General features: G+C 39.3%; 2 protein-coding genes across 2 annotated transcripts; one reads left to right on the top strand and one right to left on the bottom strand.

The window, feature by feature from the left end:
- The first annotated feature begins 295 nt into the window (after window positions 1-295).
- fxyd3 (FXYD domain containing ion transport regulator 3) lies at window positions 296-12572 on the top strand. Its single transcript, XM_054621295.1, has 8 exons — window positions 296-489; window positions 8562-8617; window positions 9694-9726; window positions 10144-10167; window positions 10381-10455; window positions 10573-10609; window positions 10711-10754; window positions 11846-12572. The coding sequence occupies exons 2-8, from the start codon at window positions 8584-8586 to the stop codon at window positions 11863-11865; spliced, it is 267 nt and encodes an 88-aa protein (XP_054477270.1). The 5' UTR covers window positions 296-489; window positions 8562-8583; the 3' UTR covers window positions 11866-12572.
- A 786-nt stretch (window positions 12573-13358) lies between these two features.
- On the bottom strand, window positions 13359-16593 carry LOC129110026 (fucolectin-like). Its single transcript, XM_054622187.1, has 4 exons — window positions 16561-16593; window positions 15255-15319; window positions 14649-14934; window positions 13359-14423 (listed from the first exon to the last, which is right to left on the bottom strand). The coding sequence occupies exons 2-4, from the start codon at window positions 15316-15318 to the stop codon at window positions 14249-14251; spliced, it is 525 nt and encodes a 174-aa protein (XP_054478162.1). The 5' UTR covers window position 15319; window positions 16561-16593; the 3' UTR covers window positions 13359-14248.
- Window positions 16594-21404: the final 4811 nt, after the last annotated feature.

The raw sequence follows: 21404 nt of genomic DNA on the forward strand, positions 1-21404 counted from the left end.
TGAGTTTCCATATTCGGGGCCTAACTATTATAGCTATAGTAAATTCATTGCTATACCAAAATTTAGTCTAAATTCTTATACTATCATTTTTTTGTATAAACTAAATTCGTTTTATAGTAGTTACTAACTCGACAAACTTCGAAATCTTCGTTCTCGACAAGCAAACATTAATGCTTCACTCCTCCTCCGGGCTCTCAGACCTCCCGACTCAGGATCAGCTTCCACGCCCCTCTTGTCTTCTGGTTTACCCTATTCGGCAGCCAGCCGGATGACAGAAACCGACCCGGGATCAGAATTCACGGACAAAACTCCAGCATTTCAAACTCAGCCCCCTTTTCTAAAATCAAGCCAACCTGTTGCGTGTGACGGCGCTGAGGACAGGGTGTTGGCGTACTGTGTGGAGGAAAGTCGCTGCTTCTGGGTCAGATATCCGCCTTCTCGGGAGAAATTTCCTCGTTTTTTGTCGTTGCTAAATACACCGTGTGAGAGGTAAGTGTTGACGAAAAGAAAATACCTCATATCTCAAAGAACAGTGTTCATTACAGCGTTTTCTTTATTTGAGGGAATATGTATTTCCAATATGTGCGCGTAAGCATCATTGTAGCCAAATGAGCACAGTTTAGCTGAAGTCGGGTTCATTGTAAAGACGTTTTTAGCTACTTAACATCTTTGTTTGCGATGGAAACTGTGTATAAAATCTCTGTATTTCTTATTAACTGGACCAATAAGTTACTTAAAACTTAAAGAGGCTCGGATTAAATTAAATAAAGATTATTTTATTTTTTTCAGAGAAAAGTATATCATTCTTTAAAATGTTAAACTACAATACAATATATGTCATAAGCCTGTAATGTTATCCGGCTGACATTTCTACTCGAGCCAACCAGTGCCAGGACAATGGAGCGTGCGTAACGGCGCGTTGATAACGCATGTGCACGTTAACATTGGGTTTGACTACGCAGCAGGCTTTAATACCATGTTCCACATTCAAGAAAGGTTGTGTCTGTTAGTACCTTAAGTTCGTGTTTAACCCACCAGATACGAGCTGTAAAAGTGTTTATATTAACCTCTTTCACGTGTTTCAAAAATCATTTAACGCCACTTCAGACATTTTACTCCTGACGAACAGTTCCAATGAACACTACCTTTAGTGTAGGACATTTCAATATTCTCATACTGTCACATGCTTTATCGACCACATACAGTAAGATGGTGAAGAGCACTAGTGTTAACAGTTTGCTTCTATGTGGCACACGGACAGATTGGGACAAGGACAGGTACAGTACATTACATTACATTACATTACATTACAGTCATTTAGCAGACGCTTTTATCCAAAGCGACTTACAGGAAGTGTATTCAACATAGGTATTCAAGAGAACTACTAGTCACCAGAAGTCATAAGTGCATCTCCTTTCTTAAACAAGCATCTCAAAGCATAAACCAGAGCAAAAGTATAGTGCAGAGGCAAATTACTACGAAAACAATAATTGCAACAGACTAATACGAATATAATAAGTGCTACAAACTACTACGAATAGGATAAGTGCAATAAACTAATACGAATGCAATAAGTGCTACGAGGAAGGCTCAGGGTAGTACTTCTTCAGTAGAACTGTATTGAAGAAAGGAATGCGAAGTATTGATCATTTGTTGGATCAATAAAGTTATTTATTAGGTTAACTCACAGTCAAAAGCCTTAACATGTCAAATTGAAACATTCACACCCACACATTTGAGGTGCTGTAACCTGCAATAATTTGGTGTACATTCTCTATAGACAATGTTAATAATTCATTTGTAATCCCATCGATTTGAATGATTATTTCAGCGCTAATGTAAGGCAGGTTTCCAAATCATTTTGACACGGCTTATGAAAGTGTGGCAAAATCCCTTGGGTAGTTTTTCTGTGAACCATGGTTACAGATGCAGACTGTGTACATGAGTAAACAAGAAACCAAAGGTGAACGCCAGATTTAAGTGTCCATGGAGAAATCAATTGTACCTAGAGGCCTAGAATGACCAAAGGCCAGAATGCACTGCAGTAGTAGCATCTATTGTGTTTGAGCATGTGGTGTTGCCATGACCATAGGCATTCTGCAAAGCTAATATAGTGTAGACAAAGTTATCTACATGTTGTTTGTCCTACAACAAGTGGAGGTACTTTCTGTGGTGGTTAGTTATAGTAAAAATGTGGGACATCAGTAACTGAAGTAAAACTAAGCACGGAACAGAGGGGAAACCAAAACTCCTCGTCATAATAAATAAAGATTGCTAATATACATATATCATAAATTGATGATAAATAGTAGTGCAAGAGAAGATGCCTTTAAATCTTCTTTGCATCGATGGATTATATAGAGGCATTTGGGTTCACAAATGTGGATTACTAACATTTTTGCAAAAACGAATCAATAATTTGCATTGCAACGCAGGAATATGATTGCTTAGCAACAAAAAGATTTGATTTCAGCATTTCTTCCAAAAATGTTACACAACAGCAAACAAACTACAGCACCAAATGTGTTTTTGGATATTTTAGTACTCCGACATACTGCGAGAATTTGTTTGAGCTAACAAATCCACAGAGAGGCAAAGATACATTCACACAATAAACTCACACCTGTCTAACTGCAGAATATCTTCTGTATTTGGCTTTTGACAGATTCACATGCCCCTTAGTTCATCTTATATGAGCACAGTTTTTCAGAGAGAGACTATATGAGGCGGATAGAGATGAGAGAGGTCACGGGGTGAGAGGCAGAGATGGAGGGAGGTTGAACAAAGGTGGTGACAGACAGAGTTGTCTTTCCTCTCAGGAGAAACGAATGTAGCTCGCTGTCCTCACCTCTCATCACATGACCATAATTCCTAAAAAAAGAAAACAAGAGTGAGTGAGGGAAAGCAGTTGGAGGGGAGAGCGTTCTTAGGCGAGACACCCTTCCTCCTCACCTTTCCTCAAATCACTTTGGTGTCTCACAAACACAAATTTAGAAAGCTCCACTAGAAGACATTGATTTTTACTGTGACTGTGACCTTCGGTGCATTGCTGTGTTTTCCACAAAGCTTTCATTTACAGCACAGCAGAGATTTTTAATGCGTTAACCAGTCTAGAGATTTTTATTTACACCTCATAGTTATGTTATAACCGTTTGCATTGAAAAGTGTAATCATCTGTGTCTCAGAGTGTTATTAAAAATATTGGAAGCTCAACAGATGATTGGGGGCGTTGCAAAGTTTTTTAGAGAAGTTTCTAGTCAATACGTGCGCTTGTTATTAGTTTTAAGGATGAAAGACGAGTTAAAACGATAGAAATGTACTCAAATCCGTTGATTGTGACTGCAGAGTGCGGAGCATGAAGTGTGTTGCACGCCGCTCACTGCGAGCCTTGTGGTTACCATGTGTGACTCATGGCTCTAGTATGCTCCACTCCCTCCTACCCTCTGTCTGTCTCTGTGTGTGTCCCTACTCATTCCCTCTCTCCCCCAACCGCACTCTCTCTCATCTTCCTGCCTCCCTCTCTCATTCCCCCGGGCTTGAATTCCTCTTCCTCCTTTTCCCCCCTCTCATGCTCACACTTTGTTTCCCAACTTGATATCTTGTTTATACTTTCTCCGTCACTGGTTACCCTTTCTTCATTGATCAACTGCCTCCACTGTCCACAACACCCTCTGTGTCTTTCTTTCCATCTCTTGTGGATTCCATTTTTCCGCTTTACATATATGCTAGTAAAAACACTGGCATATGTCGAAACCCATCTTGGTCTGTAGCTGTTAGATGTGACCACTTACCTCTTCAGTACCCACAGGGACAAATAAGTATTTTTTATTATTATTTTAAAAAAACTCATCAAGCACATTTCCAGGCATTCAGTTCCAGATATACATCATGTACTTTAGTCAGACATACATTTCTGAGCTATTGGTAAAGTGGAGGGAGGAACAAGTTAAGATAAATTCAACAGATAAAAGCAAATAATTCATCGCAGATTGCAAAGCCAGAGACCTTTCTGTGTGTGTGTGTGTTTGTGTTTGTGTTTCATAAAGGATGTGTTGCACACTGGAATTCAGTGCTGCTAATTTAGGAATAAAAAATGCCAGTGAGAAAAGACAGCTGTCTTTGTAGTGCAGTACAGGAACACAGGCGAACACAGGCACACACACACACACACACACACACACACACACACACACACACACACACACACACACACACACACACACACACTGGTGTCCAGCATTCAAAGGGTCGGGTGGGGGAGTGGAAATAGCAACAGGGACTAAGTCACACATACATGCTGTGCACACAACATCTCGTAACACACATAGTCACGTGCACACAAAATACAGGAAGTACAAAATTGTATTTTAAAAAGCAAAAATTGTTTTGAGGATAAAGTAGCATTAAGACGACATCAAATACTTATTTACACACAGTTTGGTAAAGATGTTTTGATTTAGTTTATTAGATGACTAGTCTATGTTTCATACTCCTCATATTCCAGGTTCCTTTGAAACTTTCCCCCTGGCCCTGAACAGGGTTAGCAGCTTTAAGAAACGTTGGCTCACATTTGGTTGTTAGTGAACTCTTTTCTTCCTATTTAAGAAGTTTTAAGGGGCAAATGCTAGGATCTTAGGTATTGCAGCCATGCAGATAGTTAAAGTCTTATTTTACCAGGTTTAAAATAAATGGCTCTGATATTTCTGCCTCCACCCCAGTACAATGATGTTAATAGATTTTAATTTGTGTTGCCCACAGCATTCAAAAAATTCAACAGCAAAATTTCATCCCTGAAAATCAACAGGTCTGAGTGAGAAATGTTGAATAGGAACCACTAACTACAGAATAAATAGTCTGTATATAATAAAAATGTAAATATTCAAACTAAATAAATAATGTACAGTTCTTTGCTAGTGCTGACTGATACATAGCTAAATTTAAGAGTTGGTACTCTTTGGGTGCCTCTGAAGCTTATTTTGTAACCTTAAAGTTGGACAAGATCTGAAGAGAAGAGTGGCGTGTAAAAAAGAAGATGATAGTGTTTGAGTGTGAGATGGGCATAGAGCCTAGAAGGCCTGTGCTCCAGGGAGTTTGTAAGGGAAGGGATAAATGAGTGGAAACCACTTAACAAAAGGAGAGGAGAGGGGACGGGTGAAGGAGTAGGGACAGGCAGAGGTGAGTCAGAGACGGGAAGTAGTGGAGGAGAGTTTTAAAGAATCTGGAGAGGATAGGAAAGAAGACAGCAGCTCAACAAACGCAGAAGAGCACTGTGAAACAGTGGCCATTTGTAAAGCTTTTCACAAGAATGGAAAAGAGTATGAAAGAAGTAGATGACGTAGAGACATTAGAGCATGAGACAAAAAATTATAAAAGCAGTCCTAAAGACAGGAAGAAAAAGAGATGCAGCGAGAGTTGAAAACAAAAACAGAGGGACAGTTGGAGACAGGCAGAGTAGCATGACAGAGCCAGACAGAAAACTCTTTATCCCGGCAAAGCTGGAGAAGTGGCTGCACAGGGAAAAAGAAAATCCTTTTCACATAATATCTTCAGAAATGCTATAATGAAATAATAAAGCCTTCTTCGGTATCAGCCTTCTGTACATAAAACGTTTTGCAGCATGTTCTTGTTTGATTGGAAAAAGCTCAATGTTGCATGAAACCGTAGCTAAATTATATCTGAAACAATTAGTTGATTATTCGATTAGTCAATAGACAGAAAATGAAGCAGCAACTATTTTTATAGTCTATTAATTTATTAAGTCGCCTTTTAAGCAAAACTACCCCAAATCTGCAGGTTCCTGCCTCTCCAGTGTGAGTGTTCACTGCTTTTCTTTGTCTTATATGTTAGTTTACTGACTTTGACCGAAACAGCACTGTGTGCATGTTACCGTGGGCTCTGGGAAATTGTGATCTGCATTTTTCACTACTTTCTCACATTTTTCAGCAAACAATTTCTCTTCATCAAAAAATAAATCTGCAGATGAATGAAAACAAGTTAGTTGCAGGATTAAACCAATGAAATTTGATATTGAATGCCGTGGTAAAGGAGCACTTAGCTTTGTAAGCATGTAACATACACCATACTTTGCTTATCCACCAAGGTGCTCTTGATTTCTTTATTAGCCATAAACACAATGATTTGAACGCACACCTCCAGCACTCACCTCACACTAACATTTGCTTTAGAATTTGATCTTCAAACAAGAACAGGGAGATGCCACCTATTTTATATTATCCTCTCTGTTCCTCACACTATGCCACTCTCACTCTTCTCTTCATCACCTCTGCCTCTCCTTTCTTATATCTCACTCTCAGTCTGCCCCCAGTGTCTTCTTCTCTCTCCCTGCCCTTTTCTCTCCTGTTTCTGTCTTTGCCCTCCATCTCTCCTGTCCCTCTCTACTCGCTGTGTGGCTTTCTCCTGAGGTAAACCATTCTCTAGTGGTTGTTGGCCTGTTTCCCATCCTCTACATTCCCCCTGCCTCGCCTTGGGTTGCTGTGGAGAGGCATCAGGAGAGGTGCACTCGTCCTGCTCTTCTCTTTTCTCCCTTTCTACCACACTCTAAATACCAACAGCAGGGCAGGGAGAAACATTGTTTTACTCTCATCCTCCTTTATTCGGAGGTTACTGTTCTTGTGTGTCCTAACATGTAAAAACTGTAAAAAAAAAAAAAATAATCTAAAAAGTACTTAATGCTATGAGCTGAATTTGTACTGTAACATCTTTAAAAGTTTCATCCTATCCGATACACTGTCAGTCTGATCTATAGAGCTCAAACGTGCTTTATGGATTATAAATTACCTTTCTGTGATACTCACCAGAACATATTGTGTTTATCCTCGAGCTCTAATAAACGTGTCAAATGCATTTCTTTCTCATAAAAAAATAGCAAAGACTAAAGATCTTGAATCCTGCATTGGTGCTTACTTGCTAGCAGTCTTCTTCATAGCCTTTGTCGGGGCATTGGTGTGTATCCTGGCTCATTATAGCCACCTGTAGATCAGAGGAATAGTGTGAAACCATTGGCCTGCATGTTCATCTTGTACAGGGACCCACTATAAAAAAAAAAGCTATTCCAGAGCCCATGCTAGAGTTCAAAATGTCTACTTCTAACCTACAACACCATTTTCTCTTCTGGTCGTCATTCCCAAGAGAAAATGTTTCCAATTTCCCCCAACAAGTCATAAAGCTCACATTTCAGCAGATCATAATTTGGCAGGTTTAGCAGTAGCTTCAGCAGGTTGTGTTTGTGCAAGTTTTCACAAACACACGTGACTGCGTTTGAATGGCAGTTTGAAAATGGGTACAGGTGTGTTTGCTCTTCACTGTGGAGCGCTCCGAAGGGAAAAGTGCAATAAGTGGAAAATCACTGCTGCGTTACTTGAGGTGTGGCTCCTACCAGCACATGTTACCTGTGCTGCTGCTCACAGCGTGGACACAAAGCCCATCAGACATTGTGTGGAATGTAATTGCGGCTGTCAGGAAATGTACTTGTTCATTAAGGATAGATAGGAAAAGAGGGATTATTTTAAATTCGGCCTCACTGTGAGGAGAGAACTCTGACAGGAAGTATTTAAGATGAGAAAGCTTTTTGTCAGTTTTTAATAATTAGCAGGAATTGAAAAAAAATTAAAATCTCCATTGACTGATTGACTTCAAAAAGGAGCTCGGAGCTAACCATCTATACACTAATGTACGCTATAAGATTAAAATAACATTACAGACAGGAATAGCTTTGGGTGAGTGCACTATAATATTATTCTCATGGATTTTTTCATCAGCGAGTGAAGGCATAGAAAGATGAAGAAGGTGACATGGTACATAGATACATACACACAGTACTGTACATTATAGGTAAAATAATTCTGTAAAAAAAAAAAAGAAATTAAGCTTCTGGAGCTTTTAGATGGCAGCAGTGTAATGCATTATGCAGAGTGATTTAGTTCTCCTGTTGAAGCTCCATTAAAGCACTTTGTACCCATCAACATCAGATTGAGTTTCTGTGTTTGTCTGAGTGTGAAAGAGAGCAGGGGAGACCACTTGGTGCATATCTAAATTTGATCAGATTTCTTTGTATATGCTTAAGAGGGAGCGGATGCATGTTCTGTGTGTTTAAGTCCTTTTAGTGCCCCTCAGAAAAAATACACAGAAAGGCTAAATGTTGCATCAGGTCTCTGTTGACTCGGTTGGCTAGTGCGAGCCAGTTTGGAGTACAGTAATCAGCTTTCTAACATGCACACACACATTAAATTTTATTATTTGTGCCGTTGGGAGTGAAGATAATGTTATCTACTCCTCCATGTTGATACAACTAGAGTTTTGCTCAAATGGCCTGCAATGCACTACAGTTAGTAGTTAATGTTTTCAATTGACATGCAAGCATAAGTGAAAAGTACAGGCACATTTTTAGTTAATTTTTAGTTTTTACATCTTTATCACTGAAGATTTTTGCTATGGGGACTAACTTAGAATGTAAAGCTGTATACAAAAATATCATTAGTATACATGAATCTAGTAACCTCCTTGATTGTTGATGATGTCCTTGTTTGTATTTATCTCTGCAGGTAAACAACCTGAAGCGTGAAGATGTCAAAGATCGGTGCTTTGGTGTTGATGACACGTGAGTCAAACTCTTTAAAGTCTTCGCATTTAATCAGTCTTCCTTTAAAAATCCTCCATTCATTTAGTAAGTTTCTCTTTGAAAAGAGGAAACTAGAATGCTTGAACGCAAACCACAAATAGCTAAGACATCCTGGCACAGACCAAAGGAGGGACACACAGAATAAAAACACAATTATAGGAGTGTGATAACGAGGGACAGGTGACAGCAGGGAGAGAAAAAGGTGAATATACCAAAATAAAACAGGAAATAAAAACAGAAAGCATATCTTAATCAGGAGGCCAGAATGTAGCAGTAAGTACTGGTGATCTGCTTGTTTTACTTCCTCTTTACAGAGGAACTCTGCCAGCATGTCTGTCTTCCTTCTGCACACTGCTCAAGTATTTATATTTTTTGACACTATATAACATGTCTGAGGTAAGACAAAAAGAATAAGAGTGGATGAGTTATGAGAGAGATAATCTTTTCATTGGCTGTCTGGTTGACACTTCACTTGAGATTTTAAATTGTTTGGACTTCTGATTTGATTATGTGTAGAAAGAAAGCAAATCCCTAACACTGTAAGTAATACGGAAAATGAAGTGCTCTGCAATTAGAGTCCTGAAAAGGTGAGGGTGACAAAATCCACAGCTCCTTGAGGTGTTATAGAAGAAAAAAGATGGATAAGGAAGGAAGAGAGATAAAACAGACACAGTTTTATATAACGTTTTTAAACAGATCTGGATTTTCAATAAATGCAGCAAAGATTTAAGAGCTTTTTAAGGTGTTTGATTCTTTGATACTGACAGTTTGATTTGTCAATGAGTCTAAATAACTGACATGGCAACTGCCCTGTCTATCCTCAAAAAGCACATTAAAAAAAAAAAAAAAAAAAAGGTTTTGCAATATAAATTGCAAAAAATCAATGAGTGAAACTACTTGGAGTATTTTAGCCGTCTTTTAGACAACATGAATCTATAATTTCCAACAGCAATGTAATATTTTCTTTTCCCCCTCATGATCCCTAATATACAAAATGAGATGCCTCGTCCTGTGTTTCACTATTGTAAAGTCTGAGTCTTTCTGATCTCTTGCAGTTGTGTCCCTGGTGTTGGCGGAAGAACAGAACTGTAAGTAGATAAATATGATGTTTTTTTCCCCATTAGTCAGCCAACCAACTACTGTAAATATTTGCGTAATATGGTTACTATGTTTCTTCCTAAAAAGGATATATCTCTAATATATTCTTATATTATCAGATTTACATTTCTATCTTAAAATAATGATATAGGATAACCATAAGAGCCGTGTGTTGTTGTTTTTTTTACATTTTTTATTAAAATTGAGTGAATTGTCACTTTTATGTTGAAATGTATTGATTATGTCATCAGCAAGATAATCAAACTAGGCCACAGTGTTTCGTCATCTTACTTTGTACTATTGATTTTGTCATTCACTGTCACTGATATGTGGATGTTTCTGCATATCTCATTTATCTGCTGCTCAAACCAACTTTCAACTGAACCTTATCATTTCTGTTCCTGCAGTGGAAGAGGACCCATTTACCTTTGGTAATCTATTGTTTTCTTAAATAATATTTTCACTATCATTTAGAAGTTAATGGCCCTTGAAATCTGATCTGTATAGTTGTCATAAAGGGCTGTAAATCACTTTAACAACTCACTTTTTTACATGTATATAAATGTGTTTCCCATTTAATTTGCTTGCATGTTTCTGTTTTGTTTTATTTATTTTCATATGGTAACCCTGACCTCTTTCTGCAGACTACCACAGGCTGCGTGTTGGAGGCCTGATTCTAGCCGCTGTCCTCTGTCTCATTGGCATCACCATCCTGTTCAGTAAGATGCAAACTATGCGCACACCCTTATTCAAACATACAGAGTCATAAACTGTCTCAAACAACGTAGAGATACACAGATACAAAGAAAGCCAACTATTATTTTCTCTTGCTTCAGGTGGCCACTGCAGGTGCAAGTTCAACCAGGACAAGAGGTGATCCTTCAGGCAGTTAAACATTAAAACATTTGTGTAATTGTATTAGAAACCCTAAACTCGTAACACTTTACATTTAATATATATTTCTCTCTTTGCAGAAGGAGGACAGGAAGCAATGCTCAGCAGATGCTCTCCGACCAAGGTAATGTTTATTTACCTCCCAGCTCTTTACCTTCTATATATGAAAGAAAACCAGCAGCCAAGGCATGTTTGATGAACGGTTCCACTTCTTTAATATAACTCAGTTCCACTAAAATATTTATTAACCCACAAAGGAAACTCCATTTGTAGTTGTGGTTTACTGTAAATAACCACAGAGAGGATGATCACTTGTAACCACAGACAAACAATACTGCATACACATGTAGACTTGTGTAGCAAAATAACAGGTTGTTATCCCTCCTAAGACTTCATCACCCAGTTGACGTCCTGCTAAGGTCTAAAGTTATATTTACTCTGTCCATCTGTTTCGCTGTAAACGACACACACACATACTGACACAGTATGGAAATCTCCCGTAGTGCTGGACTCCGATGCCATGGACCTCGCTGTTCAACAGGTGGTGGGACTCTGGGTGTCCGGCATGCAGAGAGGGGAGGGAAGTAGGGAGAGGAAAAATGGTGTGAGGCAACCGTACTCTTTTTAGGCCCCCGCGACAGTCTTGGCATTGTGTTTTCGGGTTGTACGTACGTCCGTCGGTCCCATTCTCTTGAAGCAAAATCTCAGGAACATCTTCAGGGAATTTCTTCAAATTTGTCACAGATGTCCACTTGGCTTCAAGGGTGAACTGATTATGGTCAAAGGTCAAGGTCACTTGGACTGCACAAAACACATTTTTGACCACAACTGAAGAATTATTGTGCATATGTAAAACAACTCAGCAGGGGCCCACAGGGACATACTGGTCTGGCAATTTCCACATGCATGGCGTATGCTAGATGCCTCTCTCTCTCTGTCTCTCTCTCTCCTCATTATCTGAGAATGACTGGCAGCGTGTTATTTTTTCATCTGAATCTTCACATACAGACAATGTATATATGGCAATATGGCATCACTGCAAATCAGACTTAAATATTAGCCTAACCTTTCATGAAGATTGTCTGTTGCTAATATGTTAATGATTGTCATTTTTTTGTATAACCCAGTGTATCATGTGACTGATCACATTTTCAAGCAGCAAATGAACAATCTGAATTTTGGAACTCACCTTCGTGTCCGTCTGCTTGTCTGCAGGTCGTTCCTGCGAATGCTAGACGTCAACCAGAACACACACTTAAGTCCTGAACCTGCAACCAACATATAAAATGGAGGAGCAGCAGTGGGATTTGATACATCCAAGAAGAGGCTTTTATTTTATTGTTAAAGAGCAACAGAAAGTAGTCTGTGTGAACCGGCTGTGAGGTGTGATGCTTTCTGCCTGATAACTGAGCTACTGATCTGCAGCCTGCATTTTCACACACACAAACACACACTTGTATACACAAGTTGTCACTTTCATTTCAATCAAGTGAACAAATGTTTGGTATTTAGAAGTGTAAGGTGTTTTGACATGAAGAAACTATGATATAAAGCCTTTTGAGAGTTTATTCTCTAACTCATGCTTTGTCGTTCACAGTTGATTGATCTGAAAGTGACCTCATACAACAGTTAACACAAACTTATTACCAAAAAGTTTCCATCAATGTCTCCCATTACTTCTGTTGCCTGTATTGTGTGTGTAAGGTAAACAACAATTTAGATATTAGTCGCTTAAGTGACCAACCTAACCCATTGTCCATGCTTTCATGTCACATATATGAAATCCACATAGTCACGAGTGTTTAGAGTACTGTTGTTAATTCATGATAATCTGTTAATTCCCATGTTTAGCTTTATGGAGGAAAGTAGTGGATTGCACTGTTGAGAGAAACAGAAATACTCTGTCATGTTTCTATAAAAAATCTGTTGAAACAAACAACTATGAACTATGGGATTGTATTTGTGTGTGTGTGTGTGTGTGTGTGTTAAATGGAGGTGGACTAATACCGACCTCACTCTCTGGTGGTTAAAAAAAAGTGAACATTTGTGGTTATTTGAGACAACCAGAACAAAATGGCTCATACAACTATCTTAAAATATTGTGTGCAACAAGAAATTCATTAGAAGTCGTGTGTTCAGGATCAGAGCATTTCTGAGTGATGTCTTATAACCTGTCTTAAACCTTAAGAGCTCTTTCTTATGTGTATTAAATTATGCGTCTTAATATTCTTCTCATTAAAATAATTACCATTTGCTTTTAACAATATTTATTTTAAAAAGTTGTGCAAAAAATGTATTCAGATTTTAGTGTGTGCATGAAATTTGCATGCTAATTTGGAAAAAAGAGGACGGTGATTTTGTTCATGGGCCAGAAGAGCAAAACAGAGGGCATCAGTTATGTTGGTGATGGGTGAGAAGATATAAGCTTTTTTTAAATTATTATTCCACACTTACACAACCCACTGAGAAAAGTCTAATTTCTCTTACTACAGTCTATTTTGAAGAAGTATCATGGTAATACCATGACATCTGGCATGGTCATTTGGTCACAATTACAAAGAGATACCGTGGTATATCATCAGGGTAGCTACCAAATTATCACAGTATTTCCATTGTGAAACAATACTATGATACTGTACCATACTTTTGTAAAATACCAAGTGTAAGCACAACTAGCATGTAATGTACAGTTATCTAATTTAAACAGAAGGACCACAAATACACATGATTTATATTTTATTTATGTAATGCACAGGAAACTAGATGTATTCACTTCCAGGTTGTCACCATGAGATGGCGCTACATCCACAGAAACACATTCCCACAAAACAATGTGTGAGGCTGCAGACTCCAAGTCCATGCTTAGCAAAGTATGTTTCCCAAACTTACAGCAGTTGCTGGAACTTAAAACTTATAATACTATATTATATTTTTTTTACTTGCAACAGAAAAGCGTACATTAAAATATACCGTAGCTAGTTTAGAGAATTCCGAGCAGTTTGCCTTTCTTGCAAAGAGTTAGATGTCGACGGCCTAAAATCCAAATCGAACTCAGCCTTTACGTGAGTCTTTCTAAAGACCTGACTGAAAACTGGCCTGATGCTGCTAAATTTGAGACCCAGACATAGGCTATACTTTTGTTATTTCTTCTTCAAAGATATGGTTACATAGGTCTCTGTGCTTTGGAAAGTCAGTCTTTAAGTTGGCTAACACAAATAATACAAACCCAAGCCTAAACAAACAAACCTGTCATGTTTGGGTCAGGTTGTTGAACAGTAGCTGATAAATAGGCTAGAGGTAAATTACTTGGACAGAGCCAGCAAGGCTTATCTGCCAACAGTCTTCTGTTAAATTAGCCAGCTGCAAATGGTATTTTCAAATTTATAACACAAATATGAGAGGGTCATCAAGAATTGTCCTCTAACTCTTGGAAAGAAAGGGAATAAGCTTCCAGGTACAGTAAAGCACTAAAATGGCATGCAGAAATTGTTAACAATGTGTAATTTGACATTGTTAAACTCTACTATCAGTTATTGACCATAAGTAGAAATATTTTATTAATGGAAAAAAGAAGCAGAAACATGCAAAGATAAGCTTTACTTTAGAATTATTTATGACTTAGCCACAATCATTTTCACTGGAATCAACGGTTTCTGTCCCAGTGACTTCCACCTCACACAGTGTCAGGTACTCTCGTCTTCCAGGAATCACAATGTTTACGTAACGGCCTTCCATTCCTTTACACGCAAAGGTCTTGGAGGTGCCGGGTCCCAAAGATGAGATGACATCACATCTGACGAAAAAGAAAAACAGAATTATGAGTAAAACTACGTCACAAGACAAAAAATATGCTTAAATCTCACCAATGGATCTATTATAGATACTGATGACGCTGTTGTAGTGAATAATACTGGTTTATGTTAGGAAATTATTTTTATATCAGGTACACTGATTTCCTGTAGCTTACATAAGAAATGGAAAATGTTCAAATTTAATAAAAGAAAGAAGGTGGTGTTACCTGGGATTATTGTTGCCATTGTCATTGAGGGAGTTTCCAATGCGGATCTCAGCACCATTGATCCTCTTGTGGCAACAATCTCTCCTGTTGGTGATGGTGACAGTGTTGATGTTATACGTCTTCAGGAGGTCCAGTCTCCACCATGGTTTTTTATCACCACGTGCTGTGTGGCTGCAGGATCTCTGTTGATAGACACTAGCACGATTTCCATCAATGGCCCTTTCAGGAATGCCATCCCACCCCACGGAGGACTGAGTCACTTTTCCACCTTTAGCAATATTAGCTCCTGGATAAAGTCACAAAAGTTATCATCAAAGATTGGGGAAGACACAGACATATTACATGTTTTCATCTGACCAAAGCCACCAAGTAACAGGCAGTCAGCATATCTGATTGAAATTTTTACTCTGACTGTCTGCTCAAAGTCATCTATCTGAGACTTTATTTGGTACACATCACCAGTTTGAGCAGAGTTTAGTTATGAAATCTGATATTAAAGATTGGATATGAATGGCACATATATTACATATGTCTGTTAAATACTAAGATAAGAATTCATTGGGAAAATATCAATAATTTGATTGAACCACTTGAGAGTAGTCTCACCAAAATTGCCACTTATGTGTCCAAGAACAGCCAACAAGACCAAAACCACAGCTTGAGACATCATCCTGTGGAGCAAGTTCATATGTACATATAATCTTGTTAAACCTATACATGAATTACTACACACAAATGCAAACATATACATAACACGCAAAACACATTTTTACAATTGAAACTGTATTCAAATGTACTCAACTAATTTGCAGATCCGGAAAGAAGCCAGGCCTGAACTACACCTATACATACTATTGCCATATCAGTTTAAATTATAGCTGTGTATCTGTTAATGATTAGGGATGGAAATCAAAAGTTAACATAGAATGGGAGGTCAGTGGAAAAAATATGCAATTTGGAATTGCAATGGGCATGTGATTTTTATTTAAAAACTGGGTGGGAGGAGGCCCAGATGGTTGTAAAAATTGTCTGAATTTTTATGAGAAAACAATGAGAAAATATTGACCAAACACAAGCCATAAAACCACATATAGCCCTGATGCTACCAATCAAGATTTTGCATGCAATTAGAGGTGGTCCAGATAAAAATGTTTTTACTTCTGAAATTTAAATTTAAAAAGTCAGAAAGCTATTGATAAAAAGTTGAAAACCTCCCTTTGTCCATGTGCATGCACTTTTAATGTGGTCCCAAACTTCAGCTCCTCACTTTCCTGTCAAGTCATAACATCTGTGGAACATCTTTCCCACATTGAACAACTAATCTGGTGAAAGATGTGATCTCGTTTGTATGGTAGGGTCCGCTGGGTCTGGCTAACATCAACAACTACTTTGTTGCCTCGCAAAATTGCATACTTAAAGTACTTGTTCTTGAGGAAATTATTTTAGCCGCACTCTTTCCATCTCTGGTTACATTGTTTTTAGAAGAGGTATCGTTATTTTGACATAAAACATTTTCTCTCTTGCTCTGTGCTGAAACGTGCAAAGCAGGTTCTTCTGGAAGCTTTTTTTAAAATATTATTTTAATCAATATCAGGAATGTTGAGGATCGTCTTAAACTCTCCGTCCTAAAGCTCTAGTACACGTTCAGACCATCAGATGTTAAAATAGTTATTATTCAAACATTTATGATTAACAGGCTACCTACCCACCCAGACATCCTCTCTAGACAGACTTCCGCCGACCATGAATAGAAATGTTGTTGTGATACATCAAAAGAAGGTAAGCACTTCACATTATAAAAACATTGTTTTTAGGAGACCAGTCTGGTCTCTACCAAGGTCTAGTGTAAAGTTGTACCTAATTAAGTAAAAAAAAGTTGATAAGTTCATCAGCAATTTTACCAAAGACCTACCTTGTAGCTCTGTTTCACCCTTGAAGCAGCTGTGATCTGCATCCACAGAAAGCCATTATTTTTATACTCTTGTGCAAAGAGTGATTGACAACTGTTGTTTTACTTAATATTGGTGTTCAGGGCAAGCCGATGGGGCACACCCTGTTTGCTCAAATAATGCATGAAGTGTGTGAAAAATATTTGAGACAAGGTTCTGGTGCAAAATATTTGAGAAGAGATGTATCTGTAAAAAACGAAATGTAATACAATCAAAATGAAAACAGAAACACAAATCTGTTTTAAGATTTTTAAATTGATCAACTCATAAATAATTCGAGTATACTGATTGATTTTTGCTCCGTATGCCTTTGAGAATCAAACTGCAAGCATTGATCCTTTTGGAGGAGGTGGTTTGGGTTGGTATTGAACTGTATCGCATTGCACAGAGAGATGTTGCTGCCATTAAGGCGACCGCCTGAACATTATAGCCTTCATGAAGATAAGTTTTATTGCAGGACTGTTGTACTACAGTAAACCTGCTACTACAACACAACAGTCCAACAATAATCAGTATCAGTTGTTTCCCAGGGAACTTCTTTTATTTTGTAACTTGTTTTTTTCTGTATTTGGTTGGGTTTTCTGCCTCTGCAGCATATTTCTATATTTGAGTGTTTTCTTTGTGTTTGGTTGCATTGCCTGAATTGGCTGTATTGTACATATTGACAAGTGTTTTATTATGTGGCCAATGTGAGGTGTGAGATGTTTTTTTCTGAGCTGTCAGAACCACATGCTGTAGTTTCATGGTCCTTACCTTATCCTCTTTAACGCACCATTAACCATTATTTGTATTAACCATAATCTTTTTCTAAACTTAACCACACCTTTGCAAGCACATCTATATGGAAAACAAATAAGAATTGTTGTGTTACAGGGTGTGGCGCTTGCAGTCGGATTATATTTTAGTTGTGGAAAGAACAGGGACAGTGTAAAGATGAGTCTTTCTACAGATCGGTATAGGAAATCTCATTAGGAAAATACTAACCATACCAAACTTAAACATCTACATTACATTACATTACATTACAGTCATTTAGCAGACGCTTTTATCCAAAGCGACTTACAATCAGTAGTATATTACATATCATTCACCCATTCACACACTGATGACAGCTACCATGCAAGGTGCCACCATCAGACTCTAACTAACATTCATGCAACATCCAGTCCACACCGATGGCAAGCCTTCGGGAGCAACTTGGGGTTAAGTGTCTTGACACATCGACTGTCGAACCACCGACCCTCTGATTGGAGAACTACCTTGCTCTCCACTACACCACAGCCGCCCCCATCTAAAACTCCATCAAAGAACATACACTTAATTGAACAACTTTTAACATGACAGCCGCCATACCAAATAATTAACATCACAAGGGAATCTCAAAATGAGACAAGAAATACAAACAAGCCAGGGCATTTTATTTCCCCTGTAGTAGAAGGATAATGTGTCTAGCCAGACCTTTCTTTAGTGCTGACATGGTGCTTTTGAGATCTGGTCGGGTTATGCAAGACTAGTCTTGCATAACCCGACGTTTATTTATCGTTCTTTGACAAGAAGGTAAACGATATCAGATCCTCCTTCTCTCAGCCCCCCTCTCCCTGTCCACCCTCTCCCTCTCTACCCTCTCCAGCTCTTCCCCCTCAGCTCCCCCTTCCCTCTCCACACCCCATCTTACCCTATTTTGCTCCCCTCTCCCCTAACGAGGTCCTCGACCTTGTTACATCTAACCGCCCCACCACATGCTCCCTTGACCCGATAACCTCCCCTCTTCTTCAGTCTATTGCCACTGAACTCCTTCCTTTCCTCACCCACCTCATCAACACATCTCTCGTCTCGGGACGAGCTTTCCCTCGGCTTTCAAGACTGCCAGAGTCACCCCCCTTCTGAAAAAACCATCACTTGACCCCTCTGATGTCAAGAACTTCAGACCGGTTTATCTTCTACCCTTTCTATCCAAAACACTTGAACGCGCTGTCTCTAAACAACTGTCTTCCTACCTCCACCAGAACAACCTCTTGGACCCCCACCAGTCCGGGTTCAAGGTGGGTTACTCGTCAGAGACAGCCCTCCTTGCGGTGACAGAGTCGCTTCACGCCGCGAGAGCGAACTCTCTCTCCTCTGTCCTGATTCTCCTGGACCTGTCAGCGGCGTTTGACATGGTGAACCACCAGATCCTCCTCTCCACCCTCGAGGGGATGGGCGTCTCAGGCTCTGCACTCTCCCTGTTTGCATCCTACCTGACAGGTTGATCCTACCAGGTGACATGGAGGGGGGCCGTGTCGGAACCACGCATGCTGACTACGGGGGTTCCACAAGGTTCAGTTCTGGGCCCCCTTCTTTTCTCGCTCTACACAACATCTCTGGGTTCTGTTATTCGCTCGCATGACTTCTCTTACCATTGTTATGCCGATGACACCCAGCTGGTCTTGTCATTTCCTCCCGGTGACACCCAAGTGGAGGCACGCATTGCTGCGTGCTTGGCTGACATCTCGAAGTGGATGGTGACACACCACCTGAAGCTCAACCTGGACAAAACCGAGCTACTGTTCCTCCCGGGGAAGGGTTGCCCGCACCGATACCTGTCCATCACCATTGATGATGCCGTGGTGATGCCAAGTCGGACAACATCAGGAGGATTCGCCCCTTCCTCACTGACGAGACGGCGCAGGTGCTCATCCAGGCTCTGGTCATCTCCCGCCTGGACTACTACAACTCACTACTTGCCGGAGCCCCGGCCTCGGCCATCAGACCTCTGGAGCTTGTCCAGAAAGCTGCAGCACGTCTGGTGTTCAATCGCCCCAAGTTCTCCCACACAACTTCCCTTCTCCGTTCTCTACACTGGCTCCCTGTAAGAGCTCGCATCCAGTTTAAGATTCTGGTGCTAGCCTACAGGGCAGTGAAAGGAACAGCTCCTTCCTATCTCCAGGCCATGGTCAAGCCCTACACCCCCGCCCGACCACTTCGCTCTGCTGCCTCGGGGTGATTGGTTGCCCAGTCGCTCAGAGGTCCCTGCGGCCGATCCACCCGGTCACAGCTTTTTTCTGTCCTGGCCCCTCAGTGGTGGAATGAACTCCCCACTGACGTCAGGACAGCAGAGTCGCTGCCCATCTTTAGGCGCAGGCTGAAAACTCACCTCTTCATAAAGTACTACCCTGAGCCTTCCTCGTAGCACTTATTGCATTCGTATTACTTTGTTGCACTTATTGTATTCGTATCAGTTCGTTGCACTTATTGTATTCGTATTTGTTTATTGCACTTATCCTATTCGTATTAGTTTGTAGCACTTATTGTATTTGTATTAGTCTGTTGCAATTATTGATTTCGTAGTAATTTGCTTCTGCACTATACTTTTGCTCTGGTTTATGCTTTAAGATGCTTGTTTAAGAAAGGAGATGCACTTATGACTTCTGGTGACTAGTAGTTCTCTTGAATACCTATGTTGAATACACTTCCTGTAAGTCGCTTTGGATAAAAGCGTCTGCTAAATGACTGTAATGTAATGTAATGTAATGTAGTCTACCTTTGTACTTAACTTTAAAAAAAATGTTATTGACATAATCTTGGTTTCCATCCTCTATACAGTGTCCACAACCTCATTATTGTAGTAACTTTAGTTCAAAATGTGGGTGCTTTTAGAGAAGTCAAGAATAATAGTAATTTACAGTATTTGCTTGTGTGATGAATATAACTTTACGTTTATCTTCCTCAGAACACTGCTATGTGGTAACATATCTGTCTTTTTACATATTCTAGATTTATACAAGAGGTGTTAAAGGGTGTAAAAGGAAACAAATTGACCATATCAACTGCATGGGCCTATCAACAGCTATGCTCTGTTTTGACCATATTCTACACCCTCTTCCCACCCTGTCTCACTCTTCTAGCATTCTGCCGACCTCCTTGTTCTTCACCAAACTGCTGCCTATGCTGCCGCCTCGATATCCTTTTTGCTTCTGTCCCGTCTGTGTCTTTACACACGACACTATCTTCCACCTCCTCTCTATTCAATCCCTCTCCTGTATCCTCTTTCTTAACTTCTTTCCTGTTCTGTGTTTACACCCCTCTTCCATCCCATTACATTTTCTATGATCTGCCTGTTCTCGCAAATGTGTGTGTGTGTGTGTGTGTGTGTGTGTGTGTGTGTGTGTGTGTGTGTGTGTGTGTGTGTGTGTGTGTGTGTGTGTGTGTGTGTGTGTGTGCCCATATGTCTGTCTGTGTGTGTGCCTATGCAAAAAAAACAGGTGTCCCAAAATCCACAAAAGTTGTAATTAAACTTTGAAAGCAACATACGACAATAAACACTTGATAATACTAATTTAACATATCCAGAATTTAGTTTAAATCTTTTTTTAAATTATTTTCTCAAATCAATTTCTACTCTTATTCTAATTGTAAGTATTGCCCTTTAGCAGATCCTCTTGAAATATGAGTATGTAACAAATACAATATTTAAATCTTGAATGCAGTTGTTCGAGCGCTATTGATTATGTTGTAGCAGAGCAGGGATGCCTGCTTTAAAGGAGTGTCACATAAGGATGCTTATTGTTTTGGGTTTTTTCAACAGTAAACAAAGTGAAATTAGTTCAATTTATTCAATCACATTTCTTTGTAAAAAGAGTATTAAACTTACAAATATTTAGTCAAAACATTAAAGCATCAACACAATTGCATAAAACATTGTTTATCTGTTCACTGGTCAAGCACCGTGGAGTAAAACAATAAAATAACATATGAATACAATGAATGGCATACAAAGTACATGCAGATGGCTTGTTATAACAGGAAAGGCACAGGTATAATTATTAGC

This window comes from Anoplopoma fimbria, chromosome 20, assembly GCF_027596085.1.
Source record: "Anoplopoma fimbria isolate UVic2021 breed Golden Eagle Sablefish chromosome 20, Afim_UVic_2022, whole genome shotgun sequence".
Classification (NCBI taxonomy): domain Eukaryota; kingdom Metazoa; phylum Chordata; class Actinopteri; order Perciformes; family Anoplopomatidae; genus Anoplopoma; species Anoplopoma fimbria.